The sequence below is a fragment of the Schistocerca nitens genome, chromosome 11, assembly GCF_023898315.1.
Source record: "Schistocerca nitens isolate TAMUIC-IGC-003100 chromosome 11, iqSchNite1.1, whole genome shotgun sequence".
Classification (NCBI taxonomy): Eukaryota; Metazoa; Arthropoda; class Insecta; order Orthoptera; family Acrididae; genus Schistocerca; species Schistocerca nitens.
Genome location: NC_064624.1, coordinates 148,050,242 through 148,064,606, shown reverse-complemented (window position 1 = coordinate 148,064,606; position 14,365 = coordinate 148,050,242). Strand labels below are relative to the sequence as shown.

The window sequence follows — 14,365 nt, the reverse complement described above, 5'->3', positions numbered from 1 at the left end:
GTCTGGAACCGCGCGACCGCTACGGCCGCAGGTTCGAATCCTGCCTCGGGCATGGATGTGTGTGATGTCCTCAGGTTATTTATGTTTAAGTAGTTCTAAGTTCTAGGGGACTGATGACCTCAGAAGTTAAGTCCCATAGTGCTCAGAGCCATCTGAAGCCATCATCATCAGCAATCCTTATTTCTTTTCTCTCAGCTGTAATTTCCAAATTTTATCCTTGCTTTCTGGACGGAATCACAGTATCATTGGCAAAACTTAAAGTCTTCATTTTCTCTTCCTGAACCTTAATTCCCTTTCCAAATTTACCTACAGTTGTCTCTACTGCTGGTTCAGTGAACAGATCGAATCACATCTCACTCCCTTCTGAAATACTGTTTCCCTTTCATGTCCTTCAACTCTTACAATTGCAGTCTGGTTTGCATAAAGAACTCTGGGGATTTCTGAACAACACTATTCTGCTCAAACAAAATCCGCGTACGTATAGATATTCCACTGTAGCTTCCTCACATTGCTCCCACCTGGTGTCTGCGTGACGTTTAGACTGGCTAGTGTGAGAGTGACTTACCTCCTGTTGCAGCGTGGATCTCTCCGTGGGCTCCATATACGTGCGCAAGTACTTCGACGAGGAAGCTAAGAAGGCGGCACTCGAGATGGTGGACGACATCCGCCGGGAGTTCCTCCGTATCCTGCAGGAGGTGGACTGGATGGACGAGGCCACCAGGTACGTCTCGCCCTACGTGTCTGCAAGAAAGCCCCAGACAGCTTTAGCACTGTAGGGTCCCACTGTAAAATAACTACATAGACGAAAATGGAAAGTGTTACACCACAAAGAACCAATCCCATATTCAACGAACGTTGCAAAGACCTTCATCATACAGGGTGCACATTAATAAAACCGACCGGATTGCTGCCTGGAGATGGAGGAAGAAAGGTCCTACTAACAAGTGTGCCGAAATGCACCGTTGCCACGGTAGAGGGCACTGACGAATGACACCTCCCCTGACCGCGTGCCGTGTGTTTCTTGTGTGTTTTTGCAGGCTGTGTAAAGTCAGCAGCGGAATGGTCCGGTATTCGTGTCGGGAACAAGCCGAGGTGGTGTCTGTGTATGGAAACCATCGAGAGGCAGCACGGCTGTACCAAAACGAGTACCCTTACAGACACCAACCACATCACACAACATTTCGAGCCCCTTTTTGGGCGTCTGTGTGACGGTGGCTCCTTTCAGACAGACGAACGTGAAGCGAGGCGGCGGACTGTGCGTACACCGAATTTAGAACAGGGTATTGAGACAAAGCGTAGTACAAGCTCCAAGCAATTGGCCCACAACACGGTGGAAGTCAAAGTACGATTATGTGTATCTTGAGTGACAACTGCTACTATCCCTATCGCGTGCAGTGAGCAGAAGGATTATCAGCATCGGATTTCTCTCTACGGGAAGGATTTTGTCAATGGTTCGCCGGCCGGAGTGGCCGTGCGGTTCTAGGCACTACAGTCTGGAGCCGAGCGTCCACTACGGTCGCAGGCTCGAATCCTGCCTCGGGCATGGATGTGTGTGACGTCCTTAGGTTAGTTAGGTTTAATTAGTTCTAAGTTCTAGGCGACTGATGACCTCGGAAGTTAAGTCGCATAGTGCTCAGAGCCATTTGAACCATTTTTTTTTTTTTGTCGATGGTTCTTGCGACAGACTGCCACAATTGTGGGATTTCTGTCATCAGTCCTTTTTACCAGTGAAGCAACCTTTACCAGAAGTGGCATGATTTATCTGCATTCGGTCCCTCCCGCCAGAGGTTCGAGTCCTCCCTCGGGCATGGGTGTGTTGTTCTTAGCATAAGTTAGTTTAAGTTTACAATATTTGTGGCCTCTCTGTACAGCCTTTCGTGGTGTCCACTTGTGGCTGACTCGAGTGCTATCAAACTGCATGTGGTTGTCTCCCGGCTGCAGAAACAGCTGATCTGTCGCTCTCTCTTCTTCTAAAATTACTCTTGTGCTCTTCGAGTCATTTTTTGACAGTTATTTTTTGTAGTACCCACGTACACCTCCACACAGCTACACAGAATCCTATAAATACCAGCTTTTCGCAGCGTTTGGAAAATATCTTCTGCCGATTTTATATAATCTTGTATCTTCCGTGTGGGCGAGTAGATTATTGTGATGTTCCGCCTTGTCAGGATTTTTCCTATGCGGTCATTCACGCCATTAATAAAAGGTAGGAAAACTTTCGATTTTACCGGCGCTTGAGCATCGTTATGATTTCTACGCGGTGTTCTTAACCGGTTTTCGGCTCAGCGAACGGATAATCATTCTTGAACAATGCAGTGGTGAGATGTTTTAATTCTGCGGCAGGCAGCTCGTTTTTATGATGTCTCGCTTTTGTTGTGGGTGGTGGTTCGAATCCCGGTGTCGGTAACGGTCTGTGTGCGTGGGTTTTCGGTAAGTGTGGCCCAGGCTACCATCTTCTTTCCTGAAAAATAAAACATAACTCTTCTTGATGTTGCAGAGCTATTTAAATATTGCCTCACAACCACTTGTTTCCAACGGAACGACAAGTTCTGTGAACGGACGGATGGTGTCGCTATGGGGAGCCCCGTAAGCTCAGTTTAGCAAACGTCTTTATGGAGAAATTCGAGAAGCTGGTATTGGAAACTGCAAACGAGAAACAGAATATTTGCTTCCGGTACGTGGATGATACGTTTGTTCTGTGACGGCATGGCAGGGACGGACTGGATCGTTTTCATATACGTCTCAGCGGCACCAATTCAAAAATTCAGTTTAAGAAGGAGACAGGCGGAAGATTAAATTTTCTCGGTGTGCTAGTTTCCAAGAAAGAAGACGGTACCTCGGGCCACACGGTTTACCGAAACCTCACGCACACAGACCGTTACCAACACCGTGATTCGAACCACCAATCATAACAAAAGCGAGGCATCGTAAAAACGTTGGCGGATAGCGCAAGGAGAGTCTGCTAAAGACAGCTGTCTGGCGCAGAGTTAAAACATCTCACCAATGCATTGCTCAAGAATGGTTATTCCTTCGGCGAGGTGAGAAGAGCGTTAAGACCACCGCGTAGAAATCATAGTAATGCTCAAATGCCGGTGAAATCGAAAGTTTTCCTGCCACTAATGGACGTGACTGACGGCATAGGGAAACTCTTGAAAAAGCGGAGCATCGCGGTAATCTACAAACTCACCCTGAAAACAGATCACCTCAAATCAGCCAAGGATGCTCGCCATTGCTGGAAATAGCTGGAATTTATAGGATTCCGTGTAGTTGTGGGGAGGTGTAAGTGGGCGTGTGATGTGTTCAAAAATGGTTCTGAGCACTATGGGACTTAACATCTGAGGTCATCAGTCCCCTAGACTTAGAACTACTTACCTAAGGACATCACACACATCCATTCCCGAGGCAGGATTCGAACCTGTGATCGTAGCGGCAGCGCGGTTCCTGACTGAAGCGCCTAGAACCGCTCGGCCACATCGGCCAGCCTGTGTGATGTGTGTGAAATCTTAACTGCTAAGGTCATTAGTCCCTACAGCCGGCCGCGGTGGTCTCGCGGTTCTAGGCGCGCAGTCCGGAACCGTGCGACTACTACGGTCGCAGGTTCGAATCCTGCCTCGGGCATGGATGTGTGTGCTGTCCTTAGGTTAGTTAGGTTTAAGTAGTTCTAAGTTCTAGGGGACATAACCACAGCAGTTGAGTCCCATAGTGCTCAGAGCCCATAGTCCCTACGCTTACACACAAGTAAGGACAAACACACACACCCATGCCTGGGGGAGGACTCGAAGCTCCGGCGCGACCTGCCGCACAGTCCATGACTGCAGCGCCTCAGCGGGCCGGAGTGGCCGAGCGGTTCTAGGCGCTACAGTCTGGTACCGCGCGACCGCTACGGTCACAGGTTCGAATCCTGTCTCGGGCATGGATGTGTGTGATGTCTTTAAGTTAGTTTAAGTAGTTCTAAGTTCTAGGGGACTGATGACTTTAGAAGCTAAGTCCCACAGTGCTCAGAGCCATTTGAACCAGCCATTTTGCAGCGCCTTAAACCGCTCGGCTAATCCCGCGCGGCTTAAGTGGGTACTATAAGGGGTGTTTTAGAAGTATTGACCCTGGCTGTTGAGACACTTGTCCCACTGCGACACAAGGCGGTGAATGGCTGTCTCACAAAATTCCCGGGGCTGCGATGTGAACCAGTTCCGCACGTACAGCTGGACGTCATCGTCCGAGGTGAATTGTTTGCCCCTCAGAGCCTTTTTAAGGGGACCAAAAATGGCGTGATCGCGGGGAGACCTCCGAACTGTATGGAGGGTGGACGAGAATTTCCGATTTGAATTTCTGCAGGAGTGCCGCGACTGTGTTGGCCGTATGAGGCTTTGCATTGTCGTGGAGAAGAATGACCCCACGGGTGAGATTGCCTGGTCGTTTCGATTTGATCGCTTGGCGAAGGGTGGTCAAGGCATGCGAGTAACGGTGGACACTCAGTGTTGTGCCGTGCTGCAGGAAGTGAATCAGAAGCGGCATTTTTGGTCCTCTTAAAAAGGCTACCCGAGCAGTCTAAGGCGCTGCAGTCACGGTCTGTGCGTCTGGTCCCGGCGGAGGTTCGAGTCCTCCCTCGGGCATGGGTGTGTGTGTTTGTCCTTAGGATAATTTAGATTAAGTAATGGGTAACCTTAGGAACTGATGACCTTAGCAGTTAAGTCCCATAAGATTTCACACACTTTTTTTTTTTTTTTTTAAAGGCTCTGAGGGGCAAACGATTCATCTCGGACGACGACGTCCAGCGGTACGTGTGGAACTGGTTAACATCGCAGTCCCGGGAATTTTATGAGGCAGCCGTTCACTGCCTTGTGTCACAGTGGGAGAAGTGTCTCAACAGCCAGGGTCAGTGCTTCTAACATACATGCAGTGTCGGCTCGTTTCTTTTTGAACGCCCCTTATACAAAAATAATGGTCAAAACAGGCCTAGAAGAGCACGAGGGCAATTGCAGAAGAAGGGGCACTGTTAGATCAGATGCTGAGGAACAAGCTTTGCAGACAGACCATCACATTCATTTTGATAGGACTCAAGTAGAACCAGCACAATCGGATTCCACTGAAAGGCTGTACAGAGAGGCTATAGAGATTGCAAAACACCCCTCGAACTTCAGTACGAAGGAGGAGGGAATCAAATTGAATGAAATCTGGATTCTGGTGCCGAAGAAGACGTGTACCAGTGTTCCACTGTGGAGTGATAGCAGCAGCGGACGACGGCAGTGGACACGGCCAATGGCGCTCGCCAGTACAAAACACGTGACGTCACGCCACTGGACGGGAGCTCGCGGAAGCGGAATTTTGCTGTAGTTAGCAGCGAGACAGGGCGTGAATCGGACACTCAAAGAAGCTTGGAAATGCCCTCCGCAGATGGCAACGTAACGTTTTGTTTCGAAGGTGAAATCCATTCGACCATGGCATAATAGGCCCGCCTGGTTGGCCGTACGGTCTAACGCACGGCTTTCCGGGCGGGAAGGAGCGCCCGGTCCCCGGCACGAATCCGGATTTGTGTCGAGGTCCGGTGAGCCGGCCAGTCTGCGGATGGTTTTTAGGCGGTTTTCTATCTGCCTCGGCGAATGCGGGTTGGTTCCCTTTATTCCACCTCAGTTACACTATGTTAGCAATTGCTGCGCAAACAAGTTCTCCACGTACGTGTAGAGCACCATTACTCTACCACGCAAACACGGGGGCTACACTCGTCTGGTGTGAGACGTTCGCTGGGGGGGTCCACCGGGGGCCGAACCGCACAATAACCCTGGGTTCGGTGTGGGGCGGCGGAGGGGTGAAGTCCACTGCGGTAGTCGTCGTGGGTGGTGGTGTGGTTAGTGTTTAACGTCCCGTCGACAACGAGGTCATTAGAGACGGAGCGCAAGCTCGGGTTAGGGAAGGATCGGGAAGGAAATCGGCCGTGCCCTTTCAAAGGAACCATCCCGGCATTTGCCTGAAACGATTTAGGGAAATCACGGAAAACCTAAAACAGGATGGTTGGAGACGGGATTGAACCGTCGTCCTCCCGAATGCGAGTGCAGTGTGCTAACCACTGCGCCACCTCGCTCGGTGTCGTCGTGGGGTTGTGGACCACTGCGGCTGCGGCGGGGACGGAGCCTCTCCGTCGTTTCTAGGTCCCCGGTCAACATACAATACAATACAATGGCATAATAGCTCGGTATATTTCATTAATTGTGACGTTTCCGGCAGTGAATGTTTACATTTTACAACAAGTCTATGTATGTGCTTGTAGATATGTAGATACAAGTCCATTCTCTCACTTTCTTTGTGAGATGCTATAGTTGTTCATTTCTGTTGTCATTTACATGTACAAACACCTTACTGATCTGGACAGTATGTGACTTGATGTGTTGCGATGTGATGTGCAGGAAGAAGGCACTCGAGAAAGCCAAGTCCATGGTCGCCCACATCGCGTACCCTGACGAGTTGCTGGACGACGCCAAGCTCGACAAGTTCTACGAGAAGGTAAACCGTGCCAAATGCATCTGTAAACATTTACATTGCCTCTCAGTGGAACAGCAGGTCCAACTGACACATCATTGTGCTCTGTCTTCTGTAACCTTTCCGCCCATCTGCACAACCCAAGATGTTCAAAACACGAAGGTAAAGTGTCGAACAACTGGAATTCAATTTCACCTTTCATGGTTATACGAGGTGCATTGAAGTTCTAAGGCCTCCGATTTTTTTTTCTCCGGACTGGAAAGAGATAGAAACATGCACATTGTTTTAAAATGTCAATACGTCCCAGAGATGGCAGCACCGTACGGCAGATGGAATTTTACCGCCAGCGGTGAGAATGAGAACTGTTTTAAATACTTAAAATGGCGACGTTTTCCTTACTTGAACAGCGTGCAATCATTCGTTTTCTGAATTTGCGTGGTGTGGAACCAATTGAAATTTATCGACAGTTGAAGGAGACATGTGGTGATGGAGTTATGGATGTGTCGAAAGTGCGTTCGTGGGTGCGACAGTTTAATGAAGGCAGAACGTCGTGTGACAACAAACCGAAACAACCTTGGGCTCGCACAAGCCGGTCTGACGACACGATCGAGAAAGTGGAAAATATTGTTTTGGGGGATCGCCGAATGACTGTCAAACAGATCGCCTCCAGAGTTGGCATTTCTGTGGGTTCTGTGCACACAGTCCTGCACGACGACGTGAAAATGCGGAAAGTGTCATCAAGGTGGGTGCCACGAATGCTGACGGACGACCACACGGCTGCCCGTGTGGCATGTTGCCGAGCAATGTTGACGCGCAACGACAGCACGAATGGGCCTTCTTTTCGTCCGTTGTCACAATGGATGAGACGTGGATGCCATTTTTCAATCCAGAAACAAAGCACCTGTCAGCTCAATGGAAGCACGCAGATTCACCGCCACCAAAAAAATTTCGGGTAACTGCCAGTGCTGAAAAAATGATGGTGTCCATGTTCTGGGACAGCGAGGGCGTAATCCTTACCCATTGCGTTCCAAAGGGCACTACGGTAACAGGTGCATCCTACGAAAATGTTTTGAAGAACAAATTCCTTCCTGCACTGCAACAAAAACGTCCGGGAAGGGCTGCGCGTGTGCTGTTTCACCGAGACGACGCACCCGCACATCGAGCTAACGTTACGCAACAGTTTCTTCGTGATAACAACTTTGAAGTGATTCCTCGTGCTCCCTACTCACCTGACCTGGCTCCTAGTGACTTTTGGCTTTTTCCAACAATGAGAGACACTCTCCGTGGCCGCACATTCACCAGCCGTGCTGCTATTGCCTCAGCGATTTTCCAGTGGTCAAAACAGACTCCTAAAGAAGCCTTCGCCGCTGCCATGGAATCATGGCGTCAGCGTTGTGAAAAATGTGTACGTCTGCAGGGCGATTACGTCGAGATGTAACGCCAGTTTCATCGATTTCGGGTGAGTAAATTAGAAAAAAAAATCGGAGGCCTTAAAACTTGAAGGCACCTCGTACACTGAAGCGCCATAGAAACTAGTACAGACATGGGTATTCAAACACAGATATACGTAAACAGGCAGAATAAGCCGCTGCGGTCGGCAACGCCTATAGACAACAAGTATCTGGCACAGTTGTTGGATCGGTTTCTGCTGCTACAATGGCAGGTTAGCAAGATTTAAGAGAGTTTGAACGTGGTGTCATAGTCGGCGCACGAGCGATGGGACACAGCACCTCAGAGGTAGCGGGCATTTTCCAGTACGACTATTTCACGAGCAAACTGTGAATATCAGGAATCGGTAAAACATCAAATCTCCGACATCGCCGCGGCCGGAAAAAGATCTGCAAGAACGGGACCTACGACGACTGAAGAGAACCGTTCAACGTGTCAGAAGAGCCGCAAATTGCTGCAGACGTCATTGCTGGGCCATCAACAAGTGTCAGCGTTCGAACCATTCAAGGAAAAATCAACGATATGTGGTTTCGGAGTCGAAGGTCCACTCGTGTACCTTCGATGACTGCACGACACAAAGCTTTACGGCTCGCCTGGGCTCGTCAGCATCGACATTGGACTGACGATGACTGAAACATGTTGCCTGGGAATTTGGCCGGCCGCGGTGGCCGTACGGTTCTGGCGCTGCAGTCCGGAACCGCGGGACTGCTACGGTCGCAGGTTCGAATCCTGCCTCGGGCATTGGTGTGTGTGATGTCCTTAGGTTAGTTAGGTTTAAGTAGTTCTAAGTTCTAGGGGACTTACGACCTAAGATGTTGGGTCCCATAGCGGTCAGAGCCATTTGAACCATTTTGAGCCATGTTGCCTGGTCGGACGAGTCTCGTTTCGAATTGTATCGAGAGGATGGACGTGTGCGGGAATGGAGACAGCCTCACGAATCCAAGGTACCTGTATGTCAGCAGACGACTGTTCAAGTTGGTGGAGGCTCTGTAATAGTGTGGTGTGCAGTTGGAGTGATAGGGGGCACTTGATCCGTCTAGATACGACTCTGACAGATGATACGTCCGTAAGAATCCCGTCTGATCAGCTGCGTCCATTCATTATCCGTTGCGCATTTCGACGGACATGGGCAATTCCAGCAGGACAATGTGATAGCCCACACGTCCAGAATTGCTACAGAGTGGCTCCAGGAACACTCTTATGAGTTTAAACACTTCCGCTGGCCACCAAAGTCCACAGAAATGACCATTACTGAGCATATCGGGCGTGCCTTGCAACGTGCTGTTCAGAAGAGATCTCCACCCCCTCGTACTCTTAAGGATTTATGGACAGCCCTGCCGGATTCACGGTGTCAATTTCCCCAGCACTACTTCAGACGTTAGTCTAGCCCATGCCACGTCGTGTTGCGACACTTGTGCGTGGTCACGGAGGGCCTGCACGATATTAGGCAGGTGTAACAGTTTCTTTGCTCTTCAGTGTATATGTAGTATGAGGTGTGGCCAGAAGAAAACCGGACTAGTACTGGTGAAACAATAAAACGAATGCAATAAGGCTGAAAGTCGCGTGGCCTGTCACGTGACTCTCGCTCCGCCTACTGCTCGAGTTTCATCTGCCCCCTGCACTCAGTCTGCCCGTGGCGTCTGTTTTAAGTAGTTGACGTTTTGTCTGTGCGTCGGAAAATGTTGAGTGTACAGAAAGAACAGCGTGTTAACATCAAATTTTGTTTCAAACCAGGAAAATCTGCAAGTGAAACGTTTGTAATGTTACAACAAGTGTACGGCGATGATTGTTTATCGCGAACACAAGTGTTTGAGTGGTTTAAACGATTTAAAGATGGCCGCGAAGACACCAGTGATGACACTCGCACTGGCAGACCATTGTCAGCAAAAACTGATGCAAACATTGAAAAAATCGGTAAACTTGTTCGACAAGATCGCCGTTTAACAATCAGAGCAGTGTCTGAGTTAACAGGAGTTGACAAGGAAAGTGTTAGGCAGATTCTTCGTGAAAGTTTCAACATGAACAAAGTGTGTTCAAAAATGGTTCCAAAGTGTCTCACAATTGAACAGAAGGAACGCCGAAGAATGATTTGTTCTGACATCCTGGAAAACATTGAAAGTGATCCCACCTTCTTACAAAATGTTATTACTTGCGATGAATCGTGGTTTTTTACTTACGATCCCGAAACTAAACGCCAATCGATGCATTGGAAAACTCCTGGTTCTCCACGACAAAAAAAAGCACGAATGTCAAAATCGAAATTCAAGGCAATGATGATTTTTTTTTTGACATCAAAGGGATTGTGCACATTGATTGGGTACCAGAGGGACAAACAGTGAATCAGCATTACTACATTAGCGTCCTGGCTACCGTACGTGAGCGAGTACGGAGAAAACGGAACGATTTGTGGAGAAAAAATTCACGGATCGTTCACCGAGACAATGCCCCAGCTCACAGTGCGTTGTCAGTGAAGACGTTTTTGGCAAAACACAACATTCCCATCTTAGATCATCCACCCTACTCACCTGATTTGGCCCCCTGTGACTTTTTTCTTTTCCCTAAAGTCAAGTCAGCTTTGAAAGGAACCAGATTTGAGACTGTTGAAGCAGTAAAAGAAAAAGCGACGGAAGTAATGTATGGACTTACCGAAAATGATCTGCAGCATTGCTATGAACAGTGGAAAATTCGTATGGAGCGGTGTAGAGACCGAGGAGGAGAGTACATTGAAGGAGATAACATGAAATTGTAAATAATTGTAAATAAATGTTTTTCCCAGCATCAGTCCGGTTTTTTTCTAGCCGCACCTCGTATATTCAAAAAATAATGGAAATTTTTGTTTTCTGAAAAAAGTTCGAATTGCAGTACTTGTTATACATCTTTACAAGAGCCTTTCCTTCCAATCCCTGAAACACTTCTGGAACTCGAATTATAGACTAGCTTTTAGCTTTCTCAGCGATGCGTTTTTAATCTCATCTCTGTCCTGCAAAACGATAACCTTTCAAGGTTGCCTCTACTTTTGCGAACAGAAAAGTATCACACGGGGAATCTGGGCTATATGGAGGTGACACTGGGGCGTTATTGTATTGTTTTTGGCCAAAAACTCATGAACCAGTTACTCAGAGGGAGAAGTCCCAGGCCTTAGTCTTTCCCTGTGTATACAGCGTTCAAATAACTTACGGGAACACAGCCGTGTGTCGTTGTTGACAACCGCCGATGTTTCGACAGAAGCACTCCCTGCCATTTTCAAGGCATAGCTGCAGCAAGTAAGCGCTGTTCAAGCGAGTTCAAAACCTCGGTTTTCAGAGAAATTCCGTAATGGTAACTAACACCCACACATACACTGTAAACACTAACAACATCACAAAGACGACCCACCTCAGAAGTTATCGACACTGAAATTAATAATCAATGGTTCCCTGCGCTATAGCAACGGAAATACTATCGATGATAGTGCTACTGAAGCTGAGATACTAAACACAGCCTTCCGAAATTCCTGCACCATAGAAGACGACGTAAGTATTCCAGAATTCGAATCAAGAACAGTTGCCAACATGAGTAACTTAGAGGTACATATCCTCGGAGTAGTGAAACAACTTAAATCAATAAAAAGCAAGTCTTCTGGTCCATATTGTATACCAATTAGGTTCCATTCAGAGTAAGCTGATGCGAAAGCTACTTGCTTAACAATCATATGCAACCGTTCGCTCGACGAAGGATCCGTACCCAAAGACAGGAAAGTTGCACAGGTCACAGCAATATTCAAGAAAGGCAATAGGAGTAATCCACTAAATTACAGGCCCATACGATTGACGTCAATATGCAGCACGATCTTGGGATATGTATTGTCGTCGAACATTATGAATTACCTAGAAGCGAACGGTCTATTGACATAGTGTCAACACGGATTTATAAAAAAACATCGTTCTCGTAAAATACAACTAGCAATTTACTCATACGAAGTGTTGAGGGCTATTGACAAAAGATTCGAAATTCATTCCGTATTTCTACATTGCCAGAAGGCTTTTGACACGGTGCTTATGTGTAAGCAGCTTGTAGTGAAATTCCTTGCCGGCCGCTGGTGGCCGAGCGGTTCTGGCGCTACAGTCTGGAACCGCGCGACCGCTACGGCCGCAGGTTCGAATCCTGCCTCGGGCATGGATGTGTGTGTTGTCCTTAGGTTAGTTAGGTTTAAGTAGTTCTAAGTTCTAGGGGACTTATGACCTCAGCAGTTGAGTCCCATAGTGCTCAGAGCCATTTGAACCATTTTTTTGAAATTCCTTGCTTTTGCAAAATCGTCTCAGTTACGTGATTGGATTCGTTATTTCTTGTCAGACAGTTTGTAGAAATTTATGGAAAATCGTCGAGTAAAACAGAACTGATTTCTGGCGTTCCCCAAGGTAATGCTACAGGCCCTTTGCAGTTCCTTATCTATATAAACGAAGTGAAGTGGAAGGAAGACAAGGATTTCTGGTCAGATGAGTATCGGGTAATATCAACAGCAGCAAAAAATGGTATAACAGGTGTAGGATTCGTTATGAATAGGAAGGTAGGGCAGAGGGTGTGTTACTGTGAACAGTTCAGTGACCGGGCGGTTCTAATCAGAATCGACAGCAGACCAACACCGACAACGATAGTTCAGGTATACATGCTGACGTCGCAAGCTGAAGATGAACAGATAGAGAAAGTGTATGAGGACATTGAAAGGGTAATGCAGTATGTAAAGGGGGACGAAAATCTAATAGTCATGGGCGACTGGAATGCAGTTCTAGGGGAAGGAGTAGAAGAAAAGGTTACAGGAGAATATGGGCTTGGGACAAGGAATGAAAGAGGAGAAAGACTAATTGAGTTCTGTAACAAGTTTCAGCTAGTAATAGCGAATACCCTGTTCAAGAATCACGAGAGGAGGAGGTATACTTGGAATAGGCCGGGAGATACGGGAAGATTTCAATTAGATTACATCATGGTCAGACAGAGATTCCGAAATCAGATACTGGATTGTAAGGCGTACCCAGGAGCAGATATAGACTCAGATCACAATATAGTAGTGATGAAGAGTAGGCTGAAGTTCAAGACGTTAGTCAGGAAGAATCAATACGCAAAGAAGTGGGATACGGAAGTACTAAGGAATGACGAGATACGTTTGAAGTTCTCTAACGCTATAGATACAGCAATAAAGAATAGCGTAGTAGGCAGTACAGTTGAAGAGGAATGGACATCTCTAAAAGGGCCATCACAGGAGTTGGGAAGGAAAAAATAGGTACAAAGAAGGTAGCTGCGAAGAAACCATGGGTAACAGAAGAAATACTTCAGTTGATTGATGAAAGGAGGAAGTACAAACATGTTCCGGGAAAATCAGGAATACAGAAATACAAGTCGCTGAGGAATGAAATAAATAGGAAGCGCAGGGAAGCTAAGACGAAATGGCTACAGGAAAAATGTGAAGACATCGAAAAAGATATGATTGTCGGAAGGACAGACTCAGCATACAGAAAAGTCAAAACAACCTTTAGTGACATTAAAAGCAACGGTGGTAACATTAAGAGTGCAACGGGAATTCCACTGTTAAATGCAGAGGAGAGAGCACATTGGTGGAAAGAATACATTGAAAGCCTCTATGAGGGTGAAGATTTGTCTGATGTGATAGAAGAAGAAACAGGAGCCGATTTAGAAGAGATAGGGGATCCAGTATTAGAATCGGAATTTAAAAGAGCTTAGGACGACTTACGGTCAAATAAGGCAGAAGGGATAGATAACATTCCATCAGAATTTCTAAAATCATTGAGGGAAGTGGCAACAAAACGACTATTCACGTTGGTGTGTAGAATATATGAGTCTGGCGATATACCATCTGACTTTCGGAAAAGCATCATCCACACAATTCCGAAGACTGCAAGAGCTGACAAGTGCGAGAATTATCGCACAATCAGCTTAACAGCTCATGCATCGATGCTGCTTACAAGAATAATATACAGAAGAATGGAAAAGAAAATTGAGAATGCGCTAGGTGACGATCAGTTTGGCTTTAGGAAAAGTAAAGGGACGAGAGAGGCAATTCTGACGTTACGGCTAATAATGGAAGCAAGGCTAAAGAAAAATCAAGACACTTTCATAGGATTTGTCGACCTGGAAAAAGCGTTCGACAATATAAAATGTTGCAAGCTGTTCGAGATTCTGAAAAAAGTAGGGGTAAGCTATAGGGAGAGACGGGTCACATACAATATGTACAACAACCAAGAGGGAATAATAAGAGTGGACGATCAAGAACGAAGTGCTCGTATTAAGAAGGGTGTAAGACAAGGCTGTAGCCTTTCGACCCTACTCTTCAATCTGTACATCGAGGAAGCAATGATGGAAATAAAAGAAAGGTTCAGGAGTGGAATTAAAATACAAGGTGTAAGGATATCAATGATACGATTCGCTGATGACATTGCTATCCTGAGTGAAA

General features: G+C 47.0%; 1 protein-coding gene across 2 annotated transcripts in view; it reads left to right on the top strand.

The window, feature by feature from the left end:
* The window catches only part of LOC126213142 (neprilysin-2-like), a 319,779-nt gene that overhangs the window by 234,373 nt on the left and 71,041 nt on the right, over positions 1 to 14,365 (top strand). For both annotated transcript variants that reach the window (XM_049940760.1, XM_049940759.1), the window contains 2 exons: positions 578 to 721; positions 6,399 to 6,495. In XM_049940760.1, coding sequence (XP_049796717.1) covers positions 578 to 721; positions 6,399 to 6,495 — 241 coding nt within the window. The remainder of the gene's footprint in view (positions 1 to 577; positions 722 to 6,398; positions 6,496 to 14,365) is intronic.